The following is a 22,163-nucleotide window of genomic DNA, read 5'->3' as shown; positions in this document are numbered from 1 at the left end:
GTTAATAAAAATAAAAAAAAATTCAACCTGAAGATGGTTTAAATAAACCGTAACGTATGAATGAATATAAAAAAAAATTCCAACAAAAAAAAAACAAACGCGGTTTAAACAATACCTACCCAACCTGGCTACCGGATAGCAAACCTATATCGTTGTATTCAGAAGAATCTTCCGGAAACAATTGCATAAAAAAAAAATAATCCGAATAATTTTTACCGCTCACCCGCCCTTATTGCCAGGATTATTAACATATTCCTGATATTTACACATAATTGAATCTAAAAAAGAACTCCAAATGATCCTTTATTTCATAATAACTTGTTATATTATTACAATAATATCGTTGTAATAATTACGAGACATTTTTTATAGGGTCAAACTCAATGCATCAGTGAATTAATTGTACCCACTACAGATATAACCTCAAATTTATGAGAAAAAATTGTTGCTATTGTCACTCCTTCGCCGGGAATCGAACTCGGCACCCTGGTTTTACGCATCAGTACTCTAAGTTAAGCTACGAGGAGGCGAAAACAACAACACATACACTGGCTGGACAATTTTGCAACTTAGGTTCGTATCGTATGCTGTTGTCACCTTATAGCTTACTGGTAGACTACCTACTAATAGGGGGCTTGGGTTCGATTCCCGGCGAGAAAGCAACAACAATTTTTCCTCATTAATTTGAGGTTATCTGTAGTAATAATTACGATTTGAGAAACAAGGACTATTTTGTCTAGACTTCTGTCACATCTCCGACTATTTTAAGTCAATAGTCACTGGTAATTATATTGAGCATAAAACTAATGATATTATATTCTAGTATTTATTGATTTATAATTAGTTATCTTCCTATCATAACCTTATAATCCTAATTTAATTTTGCCGTATTATATATCCATTTTGATGTAAATGGAGCCCTTGTCAGTCATTAGCAAGATTAAAGTTAAATGAATAAATGCACATATTTTCAAAAGAAAGAGTATTTACAAGGATCGGGAATAGAACACGTGCCACCGATGAGACACAGGCTGCCAATACGTGCCGTTCACGACGGAACCAATCAACAAATGCTTTTTGGGAAGGATCAGAATATAATCAATGAGAAAGCGTCTACACGTGGTATGGCCATTCTTTTAAAAAATTTAAAAACACGATTGGACCGTGCAGAAGGCATTCCCTATTGAGAAAGCCACGTGCAATATTAACTTTCAATACGATCTTCCAATTCTCANCTTGTGTTAAAACATACAATAAACATGAAATGCTTTTGTTTTACTCAACTTTATGTTGACTTTTATTAAAAGCTATTCTAATGTCATTCACTCAAATGTTAAGTTTACTAGTAACACCAGGGATGTTATGGAGCTCTGTAACCGTAACCAATTTCGAATAGGGGTGGAATCCAAATGAGACATGCTGGTAAACGAAATTTAAGTTATGGTAAGTTTTTAATTTTTTGAACATTTCTATAAACAAACTAAAGTAGGTGGATCGATTTGCGCGTTTCGATGATTCAGGAAGCCGGATTATAGATTCAACCATAATGGGGTTATGTATGGGAGTTCAGATTAATGTTAAGACAAGTCCTGGAAAGGTGGGCAGAGATCACCAAGATCGGCGTAGCATTCTGACGCACGACACTGCAATGTGGATAACGCACTCTGGACGTAAAATGGCCCCCTCTTCGGATTTCTGGGCGGGAACTATATTGGGAGATGTTATTAAAAAGTGCAATACGGGAAGATGCAATATTTCACGAATCGGAGCGTGGAATGTTGGAACTATTTAGCAAACATGGAAGTTGGAATTTTAAAACTAAGATAACCAGTAGGCATTAATGAAGATCGATGACCAGAAACTGAAGACTTCTGGAGTGAAGACTTTAGCATAATACATACAGGATCCGTAGGAGGTAATCCGGGGATAGGAATTGTAATGAGTAAGAAAGTAGGATAGAGTATAGAAATTTACTTAAATAAATGATACATTAAACATGAAACCGGTACAAATGGTAATAGTGTCNGAACGCGGAGGCCGATTGTGCCTCTTTGTCGCTCGTTCCGCGCTCTCGCTTGCACTTCAAGCCTTAAATGGAACGCCTCAGAGCGAGGTAACGCCGCATGAATCATCTTTTTTCGTGCGTGCAGCCGGCTCCATCGAATTATAAGACGTTGTCACGTCAAAAACCAATAGGTAATTTCTTTAAAATAAACTTTAGTTTTTACCTCCATTCGTGTTGCTGATGTTCGAAATACGTGTCAAAAATCATCGACGACCACATAAAATTAATTTTCAGAACAACATTTTTTTTTAAACCGTACCTTATGCTCTTTGATATCCCTTGACTATGTGTGTGCAAAATGTTATGATGATTGATGGAGTAGTTAAGGCGTTAAATGGGAATAAACAAACAAACTCAGAATCTAGTTACATCCGGCGATCATTGGCCCTACTTATGGATCACGCCCCGACCATGAAACTATTCATTAGTATATAAGCTCATACATTTTCTAGCTCATGAAAGTCTCACTAACATCCAACCCTCTTAGGATTATCTTCCTATACTCCCCCCTCGGATAGAAATCTTTTTGAACTTCACCTCCTCCTCCCCCCAGCTATCGTCAGGCGATTTCAATGCTAAACACGTCTCTTCGGGCTGTCAACAAACCAATAAAAAAGGCACCTTCCTTCTTGCCAATGTTCTCGACTTCAACCTCACAGTTGAAGCCCTCCCTGACCCAACGTTCCTCCCAACCCCAACAATCAATCTTCTAACATCCTCAACATTTTCTTCACAAAAAATTTTAGTCTTTCCGCCGATCCTATCGTGCTTGACGTACTTAGCTAGGATCATCTTTCAGCCCTAATCGAAGTCGGACGCCCAATCAACAACCTCCAAACCACTTCACTAGACTGACTACACCTCCGCTACACCCTTGAAACATCTTCATTCAAGTGCACTTTAATTCGTACAAAAGCGGAACTCCACGAAGCTGTGAATCTTCTTTCAAATGAGACTACCCCCCACAATCAATCTTCTAACATCCTCAACATTTTCTTCACAAAAAAAGTTACTCTTTCCGCCGATCCTATCGTGCTTGACGTACTTAGCTCGGATCATATTTCAGCCCTAATCGATGTCGGACGACCAATTAACAACCTCCAAACCACTTCACTAGACTGACTACACCTCCGTTACACCCTTGAAACATCTTCATTTAAGTGCACTTTAATTCGTACAAAAGCGAAACTCCACGAAGCTGTGAATCTTATTTCAAATGAAACTACCCCCCACAATCAATCTTCTAACATCCTCAACATTTTCTTCACAAAAAATGTTACTCTTTCCGCCGATCCTATCGTGCTTGACGTACTTAGCTCGGATCATCTTTCAGCCCTAATCGAAGCCGGACGACCAATTAACAACCTCCAAACCACTTTACTAGACTGACTGCACCTCCGCTACACCCTTGAAACATCTTCATGTAAGTGCACTTTAATTCGTACAAAAGCGGAACTCCACGAAACTGTGAATCTTCTTTCAAATGAGACAACTAGCGCAATCGAGCTCTCTACTACCTCCCACTCCACGTCTGCCCCAGATAAAACCTTTTCCGCAGACATTCTTGCCCTCCTTAAGAGGAAAAACAGAAACCGCCGCCTGTGGCAAGGCACCGCAATCCCGCACATCGTGCCGAATTTAACTTGCCTCACAAAATTCTACAGCGCCCCTTTCGACTAATATATCGCCCAGGCAGAAGCACACCCCAAAACCACTTGGAAAGTGATCCGCTTTACCCAACACAGAGCTCCCCACTTCCCATCATTAAAGAGAAATGACTCCCCATACACTTGAGATGAGGAAAAAGCTGCAATCTTCGCAGACTCTCTCTGTCTCCAGTGCCCACTACCTAGCCTTGTGGATCTTGCCGAATTTCACAAGCGAATCAAAGCCACCTCTCGAAACTTCGTCCCCTCGTGAAATCATCTTCACCATCCAATCTCTGAAAAAGAGAAAGAAAAGCCCCTGGCGCGGACATAATTTCAAACGGTGGGTGTCTTAAAGGCCTTGTCACCAATACACATAAATGCACTATGCAATATCACAAACGCTATCATGCAGCTCCACCATTTCCCTTTGGTCTTGAAGGAAGCCTCAGTCATCTGTCTCCCCAAAAAAGGGAAGACCCTCAGAAATCCCTGAAGCTGCAGGTCCATGAGCCTGCTCAGTTCGCTGAGCAAAGTAGTGGAATCCATACTTCTAGACCGGCTTCTTGACCACGTGGAGCAAAACAATCTCCTTCCCGATTTCCACCACGGCTCCGGCTGGACATCCAACAGGCCTTAGGAGTCTCGCACGAAGGTCTCATTTCCAAGTTTATCGCCCTAAAAACCGCACACTCCCTTATCGGAGTTATTAGATCCTTTCTATCTGACAGATCTCTTCGTGTCCACGTTGGCCCTGCCTTATCCCCCAGCAAACCCATCATGGCCGGCGTCCCCCAAGTCTCCAAGCTGTCTGTTTAATTCAAACAATACTACGGAGCCCCGCAAATATTGACAAATTTCTGCCCCCTGCTCCTCAACCAAGAATTTATACAGATTTTACTAAATTGCTTTATGTCCCGTTTATTCAGTTGGGCAAGTAGATACTCTAGTGAGAAATTTGGAATAAGTTAAATTGGGATCTTGGACCAAAACAGACTTTATATATTTCGTCAAAATTCTTATTGCTGTTGTCGAAATCAATATTATACACAAATACAACAATTGAACAGAGCGTTATGAAAATTGATACTAAAAAATTTGGTAATACTTACTAGCTACACGTACACACAAAAAAAAATAAAAATATTAAATTACTTACATCATAAGCCCCAGCTTTGATCTGTGCATATAACCTATGTTGATCTTCGTCCCAGAATGGCGGATAACCCACAAGGAGAATATACAAGATGACGCCGCAAGCCCAAATGTCCACAGGTTTGCCGTAAGGCTCCTTTTTCAGAACTTCTGGGGATAAATATCCTGGAGTACCAGCAAAACCGAACCAAGCTTGTTGGTCACCCTGGACCTCTATGGCTAGACCGAAATCGGCTAACTTGACCGCCGCTCCTTTTGCTTTACTAGCCAAAAGAAGATTCTCTGGCTGAAACAAAATTGTAACGTACAAAAGGTGCTCAATGATTACACTAATCTATCATAATTCTTAAATATTCACTTTTTTCGATAAGGAATAGGTACGAACAATAAAGATATTACTATTAGTAAGATGAATATTTTAATTGGAATTTTTTTCATTAACATGTATAAAATACTAGCTTCTAAAGAAACATATTTTTAGATAACTTTTTGAATCATAGAAAATAGCGATTTTCATGTATATTCAGACTTTCAAAAATTTATAAATCGGAAAATATTACCTTTCCAAAAAAAATCAGACCTCATCGGGATTAAACCAAAGAATATAAAAAAATTGTTCTGGCCAAAAAGAAAAAAACAAACGTCATTTAAACAATATCTACCCGACCGGACTACTGGATGTCAACCTATATCGTTGTATTCAGAAAAATCTTCCGAACAAAATTGCGTCCGAATAATTTTTTCCCACTCACCAGCCCATATTGTCTGAATTATTAACACAATCCTGATTTTAACACATAATTGTATCTCAAAAAAGAACTTCAAATGATCTTTTCTTTCATGTCTAAAATATATGGTTTTACTTTCGCCACCATAACAACGTGTGATATTTTTGTAATAATATTGTTGTAATAATTACGAGACATTGTTTTGTAGTGCCAAGCTCAATGCATCAGTGAATGAATTATACCCGCTACAGACATAACCTCAAATTAATGAGAAAAAACTGTTGCTGCTGACACTCCTTCGCCGGGAATCGAATCCGCGCTATGGTCGGTGTTGCTGTCACTTCCTTGCAGAGTACCTACTGAGTAAAACCGGGGGCCTGGGTTCGATTCCCGGCGAGGGAGTGGCAGTAACAATAATTTCTCCTCATTAAGTTGAGGTTATCTGTAGTAATAATTACAGTTTTTGAGGCAGAATTTCTGCAAGAAACAAAGACTATTTTATCTAGGCTTCTGTCATATCTCCGACGATTATTTTAAGTCACGTAGTCACTGATAATTACATTGAGCATAAAACTAATGATATTATATTCTAGTATTTATTGATTTATAATTAGTTATATTCCTATCATAACCTTATAATCCTAATTTAATTTTGGCATATTATATATCCATTTTGATGTAAATAGAGCCCTTGTCACTCATTAGCAAGATTAAAGTTAAATGAATAAATGCACACATTTTCAGAAGAAAGAGTATTTNTTATATATCCATTTTGATGTAAATGGAGCCCTTGTCAGTCATTAGCAAGATTAAAGTTAAATGAATAAATGCACATATTTTCAAAAGAAAGAGTATTTACAAGGATCGGGAATAGAACACGTGCCACCGATGAGACACAGGCTGCCAATACGTGCCGTTCACGACGGAACCAATCAACAAATGCTTTTTGGGAAGGATCAGAATATAATCAATGAGAAAGCGTCTACACGTGGTATGGCCATTCTTTTAAAAAATTTAAAAACACGATTGGACCGTGCAGAAGGCATTCCCTATTGAGAAAGCCACATGCAATATTAACTTTCAATACGATCTTCCAATTCTCAAAGTAAACATCCTCACGACATCGTACTACCCTTACGTCCACTTGTTTAAAATGAAAAGCACATATTTGTTGAACCGAAAAACTTTCTCTTGTCCTCGAATGTTTACGTTGCTCGAAAAACTTTCTTTTCGTGTTATTTGACAATAAACAACTCAGTTTACAGCACACGTACTTATATAAAGTTTCAAAAAACGTTCTTGTATGTCAAAAACTAAATTTAATTAGCCTCATGATGTGGATTTTGGTGTTAGAGTTCTGAAAAGTACGTCTGCGAGGGATTATAAACGAAATAACAAACAACTATCGTATGTCACTATTAAAGATTTGAGAAAAAAAAAATAAAATTCTATAAAATAAGTACAACGTAATCTATTTAATTGACAACTTTATCAACACTTCACCTTACACCTTCTCGGGCATAAACGACTAGTCAGAGACATATTAAAAGCAGCGACAGAGGTAAAGAGGAATAGAGGTAGATCTAGATTAGAACGAGGTGCGTGTCCAACCAGTCTTAGAACTGACGACCTTATAATGATGATGATACAATATCGACAAATACCCGTTGTCTTCAATGATACACAGGTTTTATCTAACATGTCCCAACAAGCTTCGAATGGTGTTTATGTCAATCTCCCTTGTCTTTGGATATATTCTACGCCTTAGCCGTTTAGTTGTAGTTTTGCACCCATTACTACATACTTCCTGCTCAACAGTACCCAAGAATTCTCAATTGGTCCAACCTGTGGTACATTTGGCAGATTGTCGGTTTTAAACACAAAAGGTATGTTGTTAGTTCTTCCCAAACTCTAGTAGTTCTTGCATAATAGTAAGATGCTAAGCCGAGTGAAAAAACCATTTTATCATGTGGATGAGCCACATTAATAATCTGGAGTATCTTTTGGTAGATATTTTTCAGTGTAAATGTTGGTATAAACCGCCTCGCCCCTCACATGTCATACATAAGGTCTTAAGATTCCACCTTCTGATAAGTCACCCCAAACTAAAGTTTTGCTTTTTTCTGCTATGTATTTAATTATCTGAACAATTTTCTACATTATCGATGTAGAAACCATCGTTATTTTAATATTTTTCATCATTAGTTATGATGTTTGAAAAGTGATTTCGGTTCCGTGACTGATCTTCTATGTACTGTGGACATTCGCGTGATTTGCAAAAATACAAGACTAAGCCCAAGATCAATACTAAAACTGTCTTAATACAAGAAAGACCAAGATTAAAACCAAGACCGAACGAACAAGTTCGAAACTGCGCATTTATGAGTTAAACTATTTGAAGCAACTTTAATATACCTATTCTTCTTTTGGAACAAATCACTTCTTGTATTTGAAATTTTCAGATTGATTTTCTAGACTTTAACACGAAATATAAAAAAATTAATAATCTTTACCATTGTTTGAAAAAAGGGATCTACATGACCTGATAACACATGGTTGAAATATAGAGACGAACTAATTTTTTGTTTGATATCGCTAAAAGGTCAATTTATACGTTGGAGGAAGGGACAAAATTTATGCACTGGAGGAAAGATAAGTCCTCGAGTTTTCATAATTTTCCCAACTACCGACATTATTTTCTTTAAAGACAATAAGCTCGCATGTATGACAGAAAATTGCAGCATTTATTTTAACGGTAAATAGAAAAATTTGTACTCAGAATAATTATTCAAAAAAAAACGTAAGTAACAAATTAAATGAGCAAGATCAAGTATTGACACGCAAGTTTAAGACCAAGAAACTATGTCAGGAAGACCAAGACCAAAGCTAGAAATATTTGAGCAAGATCAAGACCAAGACCGAGTAAGCAAGACTAATATCAGCACGAAAACTGGGAGAGTCAGGACAGATCAAGCCGTTAGGCAGCGCACTAGTGACACCTGAACTACGAGGGTGCGTTTTTAAGTTCGCGAAATGGGTAGGTAGGTCATTAGTGAGGGTACTTACTCGAGTCATTACGAATTAAGCAATTCATTATTAGTATAAATACCAAGTTATATAGTACTTAGGTCAATTGTCTTTGAACTTTGAATTCGTCGACGAAACAAGTCAATCGGGAACAAATTTTGAAATATGGGGAAAATCGAGTACCGCGCTTTCATAATACCTTACCAAGCAAGGAAAATCAGTTCAAACCATACTGGAAGAGATGTCATCCTTTTACGGGGACTCTTGCCTAGACAAAACCATGATTTGCAAGTGGCATACCCTCTTTAAACAAGGCAGGGGCTTCCTTGAAGACGACCCACGGCCAGGCATTCATTAAGTCGAATAATTAATACTGGCAGATGCCCAACATAGAAGAAACAGCTCACAGAAATGGTAGGAGTATCAGGCACAACTATTTTTAAAATTCTTCACGATCATCTTGGCTTAATTAAAGTCAGCGCAAGAGGGGTGCCGAGAATGCTCACTCCGCCTCAAAAACAACAGCGTGTGGAGGATTCTCGCACGTTTTTGGACCTCTGTAGTGAAGATAAATATGGAGTATTGACTCGAATTGTTACTGGGGACGAAACTTGACTTCCAGATAGGACTCTATGCAATAACACAAAACGGCACATCATCACCAAAGAAGTTCAAACTGTCACTGCCGGCTGGGAAAATTATGCCGATAGTCTTTTGGGACTAACAAGGAATCCTGCTGATCGATTATAAAGGTAGAGGTGTCTCCATAACACGAAAATAGCATGCTTCATTCCTAGAGTGGTTAAAGTAAGCAGTCAAAGAAAAAAGAAGAGGAAAATTGACCAAAGCTGTCCTCCTTCTGCATCTTCGAAATTTCGGCTCATACACCCTTCAGTACTGACCTACCTCCCAGTAATTATTACCTATACCCAAACTTGAAAAAGGTTTTCGTGGAAAGAAATTTTCAAACGACAAAGAAGTGAAGGATGCAGTTTCGGCGTNACTCGGCACGTTTTTAGTTTTCAATAATATGGTCATTAAAAGCTTTCAAAAGTGCTTAAAGTTGACGCATCTTGGAGGACACGTATTTTCTATAGAAATTAAAAAATTAAAAAATGGTCTTCGACAGGCTTTAGAACAAAGCTTTATCTATCTTACTCGGCACGTTTTTAGTTTTCAATAATATGGTCATTAAAAGCTTTCAAAAGTGCTTAAAGTTGACGCATCTTGTAGGAAACGTATTTTCTATAGAAATTAAAAAATTTAAAAATGGCCTTCTACAGACTTTAGAACAAAGCTTCATCTATCTTACTACAAAATTTCAAACCTCTGTTCCATATATTAAACTCATGATATCTAGAACTGATAATCTGAACCCCCTTAATGTCGGCATCTATTGAGGACGTACAGTTGGTACGTGCCGAAGCGGCTTTTATAAAAAATCTAACCGAGTAGAAAAGGATTCGGTGTTATTTTTCAACGTATCAGCATCTTTTGAGTACATGGACATAGGACTAACTGTCTAGCCTCTCATGGGGGAAAGCTGCTGCCCATACAGTTATTTCGACCTAAGTCTTATTGTTATTTACTCATGTATACGATTGCTAAGCAAAATTCCATTATAAAGGAACGTTGCTNTTTCAAATGAGACTACCCCCCACAATCAATCTTCTAACATCCTCAACATTTTCTTCACAAAAAATGTTACTCTTTCCGCCGATCCTATCGTGCTTGACGTACTTAGCTCGGATCATCTTTCAACCCTAATCGAAGTCGGACGACCAATGAACAACCTCCAAACCACTTCACTAGACTGACTACACCTCCGTTACACCCTTGAAACATCTTCATTTAAGTGCACTTTAATTCGTACAAAAGCAGAACTCCACGAAGCTGTGAATCTTCTTTCAAATGAGACTACCCCCCACAATCAATCTTCTAACATCCTCAACATTTTCTTCACAAAAAATGTTACTCTTTCCGCCGATCCTATCGTGCTTGACGTACTTAGCTCGGATCATCTTTCAACCCTAATCGAAGTCGGACGACCAATGAACAACCTCCAAACCACTTCACTAGACTGACTACACCTCCGTTACACCCTTGAAACATCTTCATTTAAGTGCACTTTAATTCGTACAAAAGCAGAACTCCACGAAGCTGTGAATCTTCTTTCAAATGAGACTACCCCCCACAATCAATCTTCTAACATCCTCAACATTTTCTTCACAAAAAATGTTACTCTTTCCGCCGATCCTATCGTGCTTGACGTACTTAGCTCGGATCATCTTTCAACCCTAATCGAAGTCGGACGACCAATGAACAACCTCCAAACCACTTCACTAGACTGACTACACCTCCGTTACACCCTTGAAACATCTTCATTTAAGTGCACTTTAATTCGTACAAAAGCAGAACTCCACGAAGCTGTGAATCTTCTTTCAAATGAGACTACCCCCCACAATCAATCTTCTAACATCCTCAACATTTTCTTCACAAAAAATGTTACTCTTTCCGCCGATCCTATCGTGCTTGACGTACTTAGCTCGGATCATCTTTCAACCCTAATCGAAGTCGGACGACCAATGAACAACCTCCAAACCACTTCACTAGACTGACTACACCTCCGTTACACCCTTGAAACATCTTCATTTAAGTGCACTTTAATTCGTACAAAAGCAGAACTCCACGAAGCTGTGAATCTTCTTTCAAATGAGACTACCCCCCACAATCAATCTTCTAACATCCTCAACATTTTCTTCACAAAAAATGTTACTCTTTCCGCCGATCCTATCGTGCTTGACGTACTTAGCTCGGATCATCTTTCAACCCTAATCGAAGTCGGACGACCAATGAACAACCTCCAAACCACTTCACTAGACTGACTACACCTCCGTTACACCCTTGAAACATCTTCATTTAAGTGCACTTTAATTCGTACAAAAGCAGAACTCCACGAAGCTGTGAATCTTCTTTCAAATGAGACTACCCCCCACAATCAATCTTCTAACATCCTCAACATTTTCTTCACAAAAAATGTTACTCTTTCCGCCGATCCTATCGTGCTTGACGTACTTAGCTCGGATCATCTTTCAACCCTAATCGAAGTCGGACGACCAATGAACAACCTCCAAACCACTTCACTAGACTGACTACACCTCCGTTACACCCTTGAAACATCTTCATTTAAGTGCACTTTAATTCGTACAAAAGCAGAACTCCACGAAGCTGTGAATCTTCTTTCAAATGAGACTACCCCCCACAATCAATCTTCTAACATCCTCAACATTTTCTTCACAAAAAATGTTACTCTTTCCGCCGATCCTATCGTGCTTGACGTACTTAGCTCGGATCATCTTTCAACCCTAATCGAAGTCGGACGACCAATGAACAACCTCCAAACCACTTCACTAGACTGACTACACCTCCGTTACACCCTTGAAACATCTTCATTTAAGTGCACTTTAATTCGTACAAAAGCAGAACTCCACGAAGCTGTGAATCTTCTTTCAAATGAGACTACCCCCCACAATCAATCTTCTAACATCCTCAACATTTTCTTCACAAAAAATGTTACTCTTTCCGCCGATCCTATCGTGCTTGACGTACTTAGCTCGGATCATCTTTCAACCCTAATCGAAGTCGGACGACCAATGAACAACCTCCAAACCACTTCACTAGACTGACTACACCTCCGTTACACCCTTGAAACATCTTCATTTAAGTGCACTTTAATTCGTACAAAAGCAGAACTCCACGAAGCTGTGAATCTTCTTTCAAATGAGACTACCCCCCACAATCAATCTTCTAACATCCTCAACATTTTCTTCACAAAAAATGTTACTCTTTCCGCCGATCCTATCGTGCTTGACGTACTTAGCTCGGATCATCTTTCAACCCTAATCGAAGTCGGACGACCAATGAACAACCTCCAAACCACTTCACTAGACTGACTACACCTCCGTTACACCCTTGAAACATCTTCATTTAAGTGCACTTTAATTCGTACAAAAGCAGAACTCCACGAAGCTGTGAATCTTCTTTCAAATGAGACTACCCCCCACAATCAATCTTCTAACATCCTCAACATTTTCTTCACAAAAAATGTTACTCTTTCCGCCGATCCTATCGTGCTTGACGTACTTAGCTCGGATCATCTTTCAACCCTAATCGAAGTCGGACGACCAATGAACAACCTCCAAACCACTTCACTAGACTGACTACACCTCCGTTACACCCTTGAAACATCTTCATTTAAGTGCACTTTAATTCGTACAAAAGCAGAACTCCACGAAGCTGTGAATCTTCTTTCAAATGAGACTACCCCCCACAATCAATCTTCTAACATCCTCAACATTTTCTTCACAAAAAATGTTACTCTTTCCGCCGATCCTATCGTGCTTGACGTACTTAGCTCGGATCATCTTTCAACCCTAATCGAAGTCGGACGACCAATGAACAACCTCCAAACCACTTCACTAGACTGACTACACCTCCGTTACACCCTTGAAACATCTTCATTTAAGTGCACTTTAATTCGTACAAAAGCAGAACTCCACGAAGCTGTGAATCTTCTTTCAAATGAGACTACCCCCCACAATCAATCTTCTAACATCCTCAACATTTTCTTCACAAAAAATGTTACTCTTTCCGCCGATCCTATCGTGCTTGACGTACTTAGCTCGGATCATCTTTCAACCCTAATCGAAGTCGGACGACCAATGAACAACCTCCAAACCACTTCACTAGACTGACTACACCTCCGTTACACCCTTGAAACATCTTCATTTAAGTGCACTTTAATTCGTACAAAAGCAGAACTCCACGAAGCTGTGAATCTTCTTTCAAATGAGACTACCCCCCACAATCAATCTTCTAACATCCTCAACATTTTCTTCACAAAAAATGTTACTCTTTCCGCCGATCCTATCGTGCTTGACGTACTTAGCTCGGATCATCTTTCAACCCTAATCGAAGTCGGACGACCAATGAACAACCTCCAAACCACTTCACTAGACTGACTACACCTCCGTTACACCCTTGAAACATCTTCATTTAAGTGCACTTTAATTCGTACAAAAGCAGAACTCCACGAAGCTGTGAATCTTCTTTCAAATGAGACTACCCCCCACAATCAATCTTCTAACATCCTCAACATTTTCTTCACAAAAAATGTTACTCTTTCCGCCGATCCTATCGTGCTTGACGTACTTAGCTCGGATCATCTTTCAACCCTAATCGAAGTCGGACGACCAATGAACAACCTCCAAACCACTTCACTAGACTGACTACACCTCCGTTACACCCTTGAAACATCTTCATTTAAGTGCACTTTAATTCGTACAAAAGCAGAACTCCACGAAGCTGTGAATCTTCTTTCAAATGAGACTACCCCCCACAATCAATCTTCTAACATCCTCAACATTTTCTTCACAAAAAATGTTACTCTTTCCGCCGATCCTATCGTGCTTGACGTACTTAGCTCGGATCATCTTTCAACCCTAATCGAAGTCGGACGACCAATGAACAACCTCCAAACCACTTCACTAGACTGACTACACCTCCGTTACACCCTTGAAACATCTTCATTTAAGTGCACTTTAATTCGTACAAAAGCAGAACTCCACGAAGCTGTGAATCTTCTTTCAAATGAGACTACCCCCCACAATCAATCTTCTAACATCCTCAACATTTTCTTCACAAAAAATGTTACTCTTTCCGCCGATCCTATCGTGCTTGACGTACTTAGCTCGGATCATCTTTCAACCCTAATCGAAGTCGGACGACCAATGAACAACCTCCAAACCACTTCACTAGACTGACTACACCTCCGTTACACCCTTGAAACATCTTCATTTAAGTGCACTTTAATTCGTACAAAAGCAGAACTCCACGAAGCTGTGAATCTTCTTTCAAATGAGACTACCCCCCACAATCAATCTTCTAACATCCTCAACATTTTCTTCACAAAAAATGTTACTCTTTCCGCCGATCCTATCGTGCTTGACGTACTTAGCTCGGATCATCTTTCAACCCTAATCGAAGTCGGACGACCAATGAACAACCTCCAAACCACTTCACTAGACTGACTACACCTCCGTTACACCCTTGAAACATCTTCATTTAAGTGCACTTTAATTCGTACAAAAGCAGAACTCCACGAAGCTGTGAATCTTCTTTCAAATGAGACTACCCCCCACAATCAATCTTCTAACATCCTCAACATTTTCTTCACAAAAAATGTTACTCTTTCCGCCGATCCTATCGTGCTTGACGTACTTAGCTCGGATCATCTTTCAACCCTAATCGAAGTCGGACGACCAATGAACAACCTCCAAACCACTTCACTAGACTGACTACACCTCCGTTACACCCTTGAAACATCTTCATTTAAGTGCACTTTAATTCGTACAAAAGCAGAACTCCACGAAGCTGTGAATCTTCTTTCAAATGAGACTACCCCCCACAATCAATCTTCTAACATCCTCAACATTTTCTTCACAAAAAATGTTACTCTTTCCGCCGATCCTATCGTGCTTGACGTACTTAGCTCGGATCATCTTTCAACCCTAATCGAAGTCGGACGACCAATGAACAACCTCCAAACCACTTCACTAGACTGACTACACCTCCGTTACACCCTTGAAACATCTTCATTTAAGTGCACTTTAATTCGTACAAAAGCAGAACTCCACGAAGCTGTGAATCTTCTTTCAAATGAGACTACCCCCCACAATCAATCTTCTAACATCCTCAACATTTTCTTCACAAAAAATGTTACTCTTTCCGCCGATCCTATCGTGCTTGACGTACTTAGCTCGGATCATCTTTCAACCCTAATCGAAGTCGGACGACCAATGAACAACCTCCAAACCACTTCACTAGACTGACTACACCTCCGTTACACCCTTGAAACATCTTCATTTAAGTGCACTTTAATTCGTACAAAAGCGGAACTCCACGAAGCTGTGAATCTTCTTTCAAACGAGACTACTAGCGTAATCGAGCTCTCCACTACCTCCCATTCCACGTCTGCCCCAAATAAAACTTTTCCCGTAGACATTCTTGCCCTCCTTAAGAGGAAAAACAGAACCCGCCGCCTGTGGCAAGGCACCGCAATTCCGCACATAGTGCCGAATTTAACTCGTCTCACAAAATTCCACAGCGCCTCTTTCGACAAATACACCGGCCAGGCAGAAGCACACCCCAAAACCACTTGGAAAGTGATCCGCTTTATCCAACACAGAGCTCCCCACCTCCCACCATTTAAGCGAAATGACTTCCTATACACTTGAGATGAGGAAAAAGCTGCAATCTTTGCAGACTCTCTCTGTCTTCAGTGCTCCCCACTACGTAGCTCTGTGGATCTTGCCGAATTTCACAAGCGAATCAAGTCACCTCTCGAAACTTCCCTACTGTTTCCGATTTTAATACACGCCCCCTCGTGAAATCTTCTTCACCATCCAATCTCTGAAAAAGAGAAAGAAAAGCCCCTGGCGCGGACATAATTTCAAACGGTGGGTGTCTTAAAGGCCTTGCCACCAATACACATAAATGCACTATGCAATATCACAAACGCTATCATGCAGCTCCACCATTTCCCTTTGGTCTTGAAGGAAGCCTCAGTCATCTGTCTCCCCAAAAAAGGGAAGACCCTCAGCAATCCCTGAAGCTTCAGGTCCATGAGCCTGCTCAGTTCGCTGAGCAAAGTAGTGGAATCCATACTTCTAGACCGGCGTCTTGACCACGTGGAGCAAAACAATCTCCTTCCCGATTTCCACCACGGCTCCGGCTGGAAATCCAACAGGCCTTAGAAGGAGTCTCGCACGAAGGTCTCNGGGGGCCTGGGTTCGATTCCCGGCGAGGGAGTGGCAGTAACAATAATTTCTCCTCATTAAGTTGAGGTTATCTGTAGTAATAATTACAGTTTTTGAGGCAGAATTTCTGCAAGAAACAAAGACTATTTTATCTAGGCTTCTGTCATATCTCCGACGATTATTTTAAGTCACGTAGTCACTGATAATTACATTGAGCATAAAACTAATGATATTATATTCTAGTATTTATTGATTTATAATTAGTTATATTCCTATCATAACCTTATAATCCTAATTTAATTTTGGCATATTATATATCCATTTTGATGTAAATAGAGCCCTTGTCACTCATTAGCAAGATTAAAGTTAAATGAATAAATGCACACATTTTCAGAAGAAAGAGTATTTACAAAGATCGGGAATAGAACACGTGCCATCGATGAGACAGGCTGTCAATACGTGCCGTTCATCACTGAACCAATCAACCAATGCTTTTTAGGAAGGTTACACGGATCAGAATATAATCAATGAGAAAGCGTCTACACGTGGTCGGGTCATTCCTCTAAAAAATTTAAAAACACGATTGGACCGTGCAGAAGGCATTCCCTATTGAGAAAGCCACATGCAATATTAACTTTCAATACGATCTTCCAATTCTCAAAGTAAACATCCTCACGACATCGTACTACCCTTACGTCCACTTGTTTAAAATGAAAAGCACATATTTGTTGAACCGAAAAACTTTCTCTTGTCCTCGAATGTTTACGTTGCTCGAAAAACTTTCTTTTCGTGTTATTTGACAATAAACAACTCAGTTTACAGCACACGTACTTATATAAAGTTTCAAAAAACGTTCTTGTATGTCAAAAACTAAATTTAATTAGCCTCATGATGTGGATTTTGGTGTTAGAGTTCTGAAAAGTACGTCTGCGAGGGATTATAAACGAAATAACAAACAACTATCGTATGTCACTATTAAAGATTTGAGAAAAAAAAAATAAAATTCTATAAAATAAGTACAACGTAATCTATTTAATTGACAACTTTATCAACACTTCACCTTACACCTTCTCGGGCATAAACGACTAGTCAGAGACATATTAAAAGCAGCGACAGAGGTAAAGAGGAATAGAGGTAGATCTAGATTAGAACGAGGTGCGTGTCCAACCAGTCTTAGAACTGACGACCTTATAATGATGATGATACAATATCGACAAATACCCGTTGTCTTCAATGATACACAGGTTTTATCTAACATGTCCCAACAAGCTTCGAATGGTGTTTATGTCAATCTCCCTTGTCTTTTGATATATTCTACGCCTTAGCCGTTTAGTTGTAGTTTTGCACCTATTACTACATACTTCCTGCTCAACAGTACCCAAGAATTCTCAATTGGTCCAACCTGTGGTGCATTTGGCAGATTGTCGGTTTTAGACACAAAAGGTATGTTGTTAGTTCTTCCCAAACTCTAGTAGTTTTTGCATAATAGTAAGATGCTAAGCCGAGTGAAAAAACCATTTTATCATGTGGATGAGCCACATTAATAATCTGGAGTATCTTTTGGTAGATATTTTTCAGTGTAAATGTTGGTATAAACCGCCTCGCCCCTCACATGTCATACATAAGGTCTTAAGATTCCACCTTCTGATAAGTCACCCCAAACTAAAGTTTTGCTTTTTTCTGCTATGTATTTAATTATCTGAACAATTTTCTACATTATCGATGTAGAAACCATCGTTATTTTAATATTTTTCATCATTAGTTATGATGTTTGAAAAGTGATTTCGGTTCCGTGACTGATCTTCTATGTACTGTGGACATTCGCGTGATTTGCAAAAATACAAGACTAAGCCCAAGATCAATACTAAAACTGTCTTAATACAAGAAAGACCAAGATTAAAACCAAGACCGAACGAACAAGTTCGAAACTGCGCATTTATGAGTTAAACTATTTGAAGCAACTTTAATATACCTATTCTTCTTTTGGAACAAATCACTTCTTGTATTTGAAATTTTCAGATTGATTTTCTAGACTTTAACACGAAATATAAAAAAATTAATAATCTTTACCATTGTTTGAAAAAAGGGATCTACATGACCTGATAACACATGGTTGAAATATAGAGACGAACTAATTTTTTGTTTGATATCGCTAAAAGGTCAATTTATACGTTGGAGGAAGGGACAAAATTTATGCACTGGAGGAAAGATAAGTCCTCGAGTTTTCATAATTTTCCCAACTACCGACATTATTTTCTTTAAAGACAATAAGCTCGCATGTATGACAGAAAATTGCAGCATTTATTTTAACGGTAAATAGAAAAATTTGTACTCAGAATAATTATTCAAAAAAAAACGTAAGTAACAAATTAAATGAGCAAGATCAAGTATTGACACGCAAGTTTAAGACCAAGAAACTATGTCAGGAAGACCAAGACCAAAGCTAGAAATATTTGAGCAAGATCAAGACCAAGACCGAGTAAGCAAGACTAATATCAGCACGAAAACTGGGAGAGTCAGGACAGATCAAGCCGTTAGGCAGCGCACTAGTGACACCTGAACTACGAGGGTGCGTTTTTAAGTTCGCGAAATGGGTAGGTAGGTCATTAGTGAGGGTACTTACTCGAGTCATTACGAATTAAGCAATTCATTATTAGTATAAATACCAAGTTATATAGTACTTAGGTCAATTGTCTTTGAACTTTGAATTCGTCGACGAAACAAGTCAATCGGGAACAAATTTTGAAATATGGGGAAAATTGAGTACCGCGCTTTCATAATACCTTACCAAGCAAGGAAAATCAGTTCAAACCATACTGGAAGAGATGTCATCCTTTTACGGGGACTCTTGCCTAGACAAAACCATGATTTGCAAGTGGCATACCCTCTTTAAACAAGGCAGGGGCTTCCTTGAAGACGACCCACGGCCAGGCATTCATTAAGTCGAATAATTAATACTGGCAGATGCCCAACATAGAAGAAACAGCTCACAGAAATGGTAGGAGTATCAGGCACAACTATTTTTAAAATTCTTCACGATCATCTTGGCTTAATTAAAGTCAGCGCAAGAGGGGTGCCGAGAATGCTCACTCCGCCTCAAAAACAACAGCGTGTGGAGGATTCTCGCACGTTTTTGGACCTCTGTAGTGAAGATAAATATGGAGTATTGACTCGAATTGTTACTGGGGACGAAACTTGACTTCCAGATAGGACTCTATGCAATAACACAAAACGGCACATCATCACCAAAGAAGTTCAAACTGTCACTGCCGGCTGGGAAAATTATGGCGATAGTCTTTTGGGACTCAGCAAGGAATCCTGCTGATCGATTATAAAGGTAGAGGTGTCTCCATAACACGAAAATAGCATGCTTCATTCCTAGAGTGGTTAAAGTAAGCAGTCAAAGAAAAAAGAAGAGGAAAATTGACCAAAGCTGTCCTCCTTCTGCATCTTCGAAATTTCGGCTCATACACCCTTCAGTACTGACCTACCTCCCAGTAATTATTACCTATACCCAAACTTGAAAAAGGTTTTCGTGGAAAGAAATTTTCAAACGACAAAGAAGTGAAGGATGCAGTTTCGGCGTATTTTTCAAACAACAACAAACATTTTTTTTCGAAAGTATACGTGAGTTGTTAATTGAAAGACTGAAAAAATGTATAAGGTAACAGGTAAATTTTTTTGAAAAGGAAAAATAAATTCAAACTTTTATTTCCACTTCTTACCTCCCCATTCAGCGAACTTGAAAATGCCCCCTCGTATTTATAGCACGTCTGACCAGATCATATAAATATGTATTTGTAGTGTGATTGACTGTTAAAAAAACTGGCTTTTGTTATTTAATTGGCTTATTTTGTCAAGGGTGTCTTTGAAAGTGGATAAGTGACCCAATAGAAAAAGAGTTTGACTTCAGTCAATTCAGGAATGTACGGTATTACTAATCGTTTATTAACGACTATAAGAAAAATATAAAGTCAAGCTAACATCTTAGTGTTTATTTATACTTATTTTAACCACCAATAAAAGTTTCTGGCATACATTAATAATTAATCAAGGGATCATTAGAACGAATGAAGTTTGTTGAGTATTTGATCACGTTTGTCTTGGAATTTCGATAAAAACTTAATCAAGTAGTCCAAAGGCAAGGGCTGATCGATAAAAAAAAATATGAATAAATTATTCGAAGAAGTTTTCGTTAGTCTGCCGGTCCATGAGGAGAACAATATTTCTCTGCTTCCCATTAAGTTTTTTAATCTTCTGAATTTCAATACAGATCGCAGTGAAAGAGTAACAAGTATACTCAGTTTTTGACGGGACAACGTCTTATAATTCGATGGAGCCGGCTGCACGCACGAAACAACATGACTCATGCGGCGTTACCTCGCTCTGAGGCGTTCCATTTAAGGCTTGAAGTGGAAGCGAAAGCGCGGAACGAGCGAGAAAGAGGCACAATCGGCCTCCACGTTCGGCAGCGTTCGACATCTGTCTCTCTCCTACTTAAGTGAGCGATATGTCCGCGTGGACAGCTGCTATACAATAATACATTTACATGTTTTTGTCAAGTATGAAGTGCAGTGAAAAGTGAATGTGGTGTCAATTGTTTATAGCAACGATAATTGCGGCGATAAAGGTAATGATTCTTTCGATATTAAATATATGTTCAGTGATATATTGTCGAATTGAAGCTAGAGTTACAAAAATTTTAATGATGTTTAAAAGTTGTAAATAAAAGTTGTAAAACAATTGCTCAAAGCACATTCATACTTGTAAAAACTATGTACATTGGAAAAAAATAAATAAAAATTGACATAATTGTATTTATGCGTACAAATAAATGTAACTTGATCAATTCAATTGTGATTTCCATTTACCTCCTTCTCTATATCCATACAAAATATCTATCAAACAAATAAAATTAAAATTTTCTTTTGAAAGATGAAACTATTCCATCAGTATTTTCTTATGGCGTTGTCATGTTCAACTATCGTCAGTAAACCGACATTACAGACAACCAATTTTTTTTTATATATGCTTTCCTAAAATTCTGGGTACGGTACATCTTTTTCCAAAGCTCTGTGAAGAATACCTACTCGAACAAACTAACGTAATAAAACTTAAACGAGCCTAGATAGCAGTATTGTTAGAGGCAACGCATCGACATTATTCCATCATCGAATATTTATCATTATTATTATTATGATCATGCATATTTACTTATGGGCTGTCTAGCAACTTTCGACATCGACATCGACATCGACCTCGATCGACTGTTAGATTTGTCGCTCGGCGATTTTATCATTCATACGAGATAAATGTTAGACCTCGTACAGATATAAACTATCTAAGTAGATTTTTTTAATAATAAGTAATTTAGGGTATCTTCTTCAACTCAAGCTCTTCTTGTAGGTCGGTGTTCTGTCGCAAGAAGAGCATCAATACAAAATTCTAAGTTATAACATGTTTTACGGGCTCCAACAGCCACTACAAGAATAAATACAAACAAAAGTAGTAGAACATTTCAAAATTGAACAAAAAACAATGGGATGAAAGTGATTTTTAAAAGAACTTTTGGATATGAATGTTGTAATTTAGATTGAATTGAAGACTATTGAAAAACATACCATGTTTGTTACAAAAACATTTTATTAATTGTCCTCAATAATTACTTTGTCATATTGTGACTTCTTTAGTTGAAAGAATACAAGTACCGTAGATTAAATAAATA

General features: G+C 38.6%; 2 protein-coding genes across 2 annotated transcripts in view; both read right to left on the bottom strand.

The window, feature by feature from the left end:
* The window catches only part of LOC112906458 (calcium/calmodulin-dependent protein kinase type II delta 1 chain-like), a 5,451-nt gene extending 1,758 nt beyond the window's left edge, over positions 1 to 3,693 (bottom strand). Inside the window, exon 1 of the mRNA XM_025980616.1 lies at positions 3,583 to 3,693. Within this exon, the coding sequence (XP_025836401.1) occupies positions 3,583 to 3,693 (111 nt within the window). The remainder of the gene's footprint in view (positions 1 to 3,582) is intronic.
* A 777-nt stretch (positions 3,694 to 4,470) lies between these two features.
* LOC112906457 (calcium/calmodulin-dependent protein kinase type II subunit delta-like) lies at positions 4,471 to 16,344 on the bottom strand. The gene is made up of 3 exons (XM_025980614.1): positions 16,138 to 16,344; positions 4,871 to 5,152; positions 4,471 to 4,578 (listed from the first exon to the last, which is right to left on the bottom strand). Exons 1-3 carry the CDS (start codon positions 16,342 to 16,344, stop codon positions 4,471 to 4,473), a joined length of 597 nt encoding a protein of 198 aa, XP_025836399.1.
* Between the last annotated feature and the right edge of the window lie 5,819 nt (positions 16,345 to 22,163).

This window comes from Agrilus planipennis, unplaced genomic scaffold (assembly GCF_000699045.2).
Source record: "Agrilus planipennis isolate EAB-ADULT unplaced genomic scaffold, Apla_2.0 scaffold70, whole genome shotgun sequence".
In the NCBI taxonomy this organism is placed as follows: domain Eukaryota; kingdom Metazoa; phylum Arthropoda; class Insecta; order Coleoptera; family Buprestidae; genus Agrilus; species Agrilus planipennis.
This window is presented reverse-complemented; position numbering and strand designations above follow the sequence as displayed.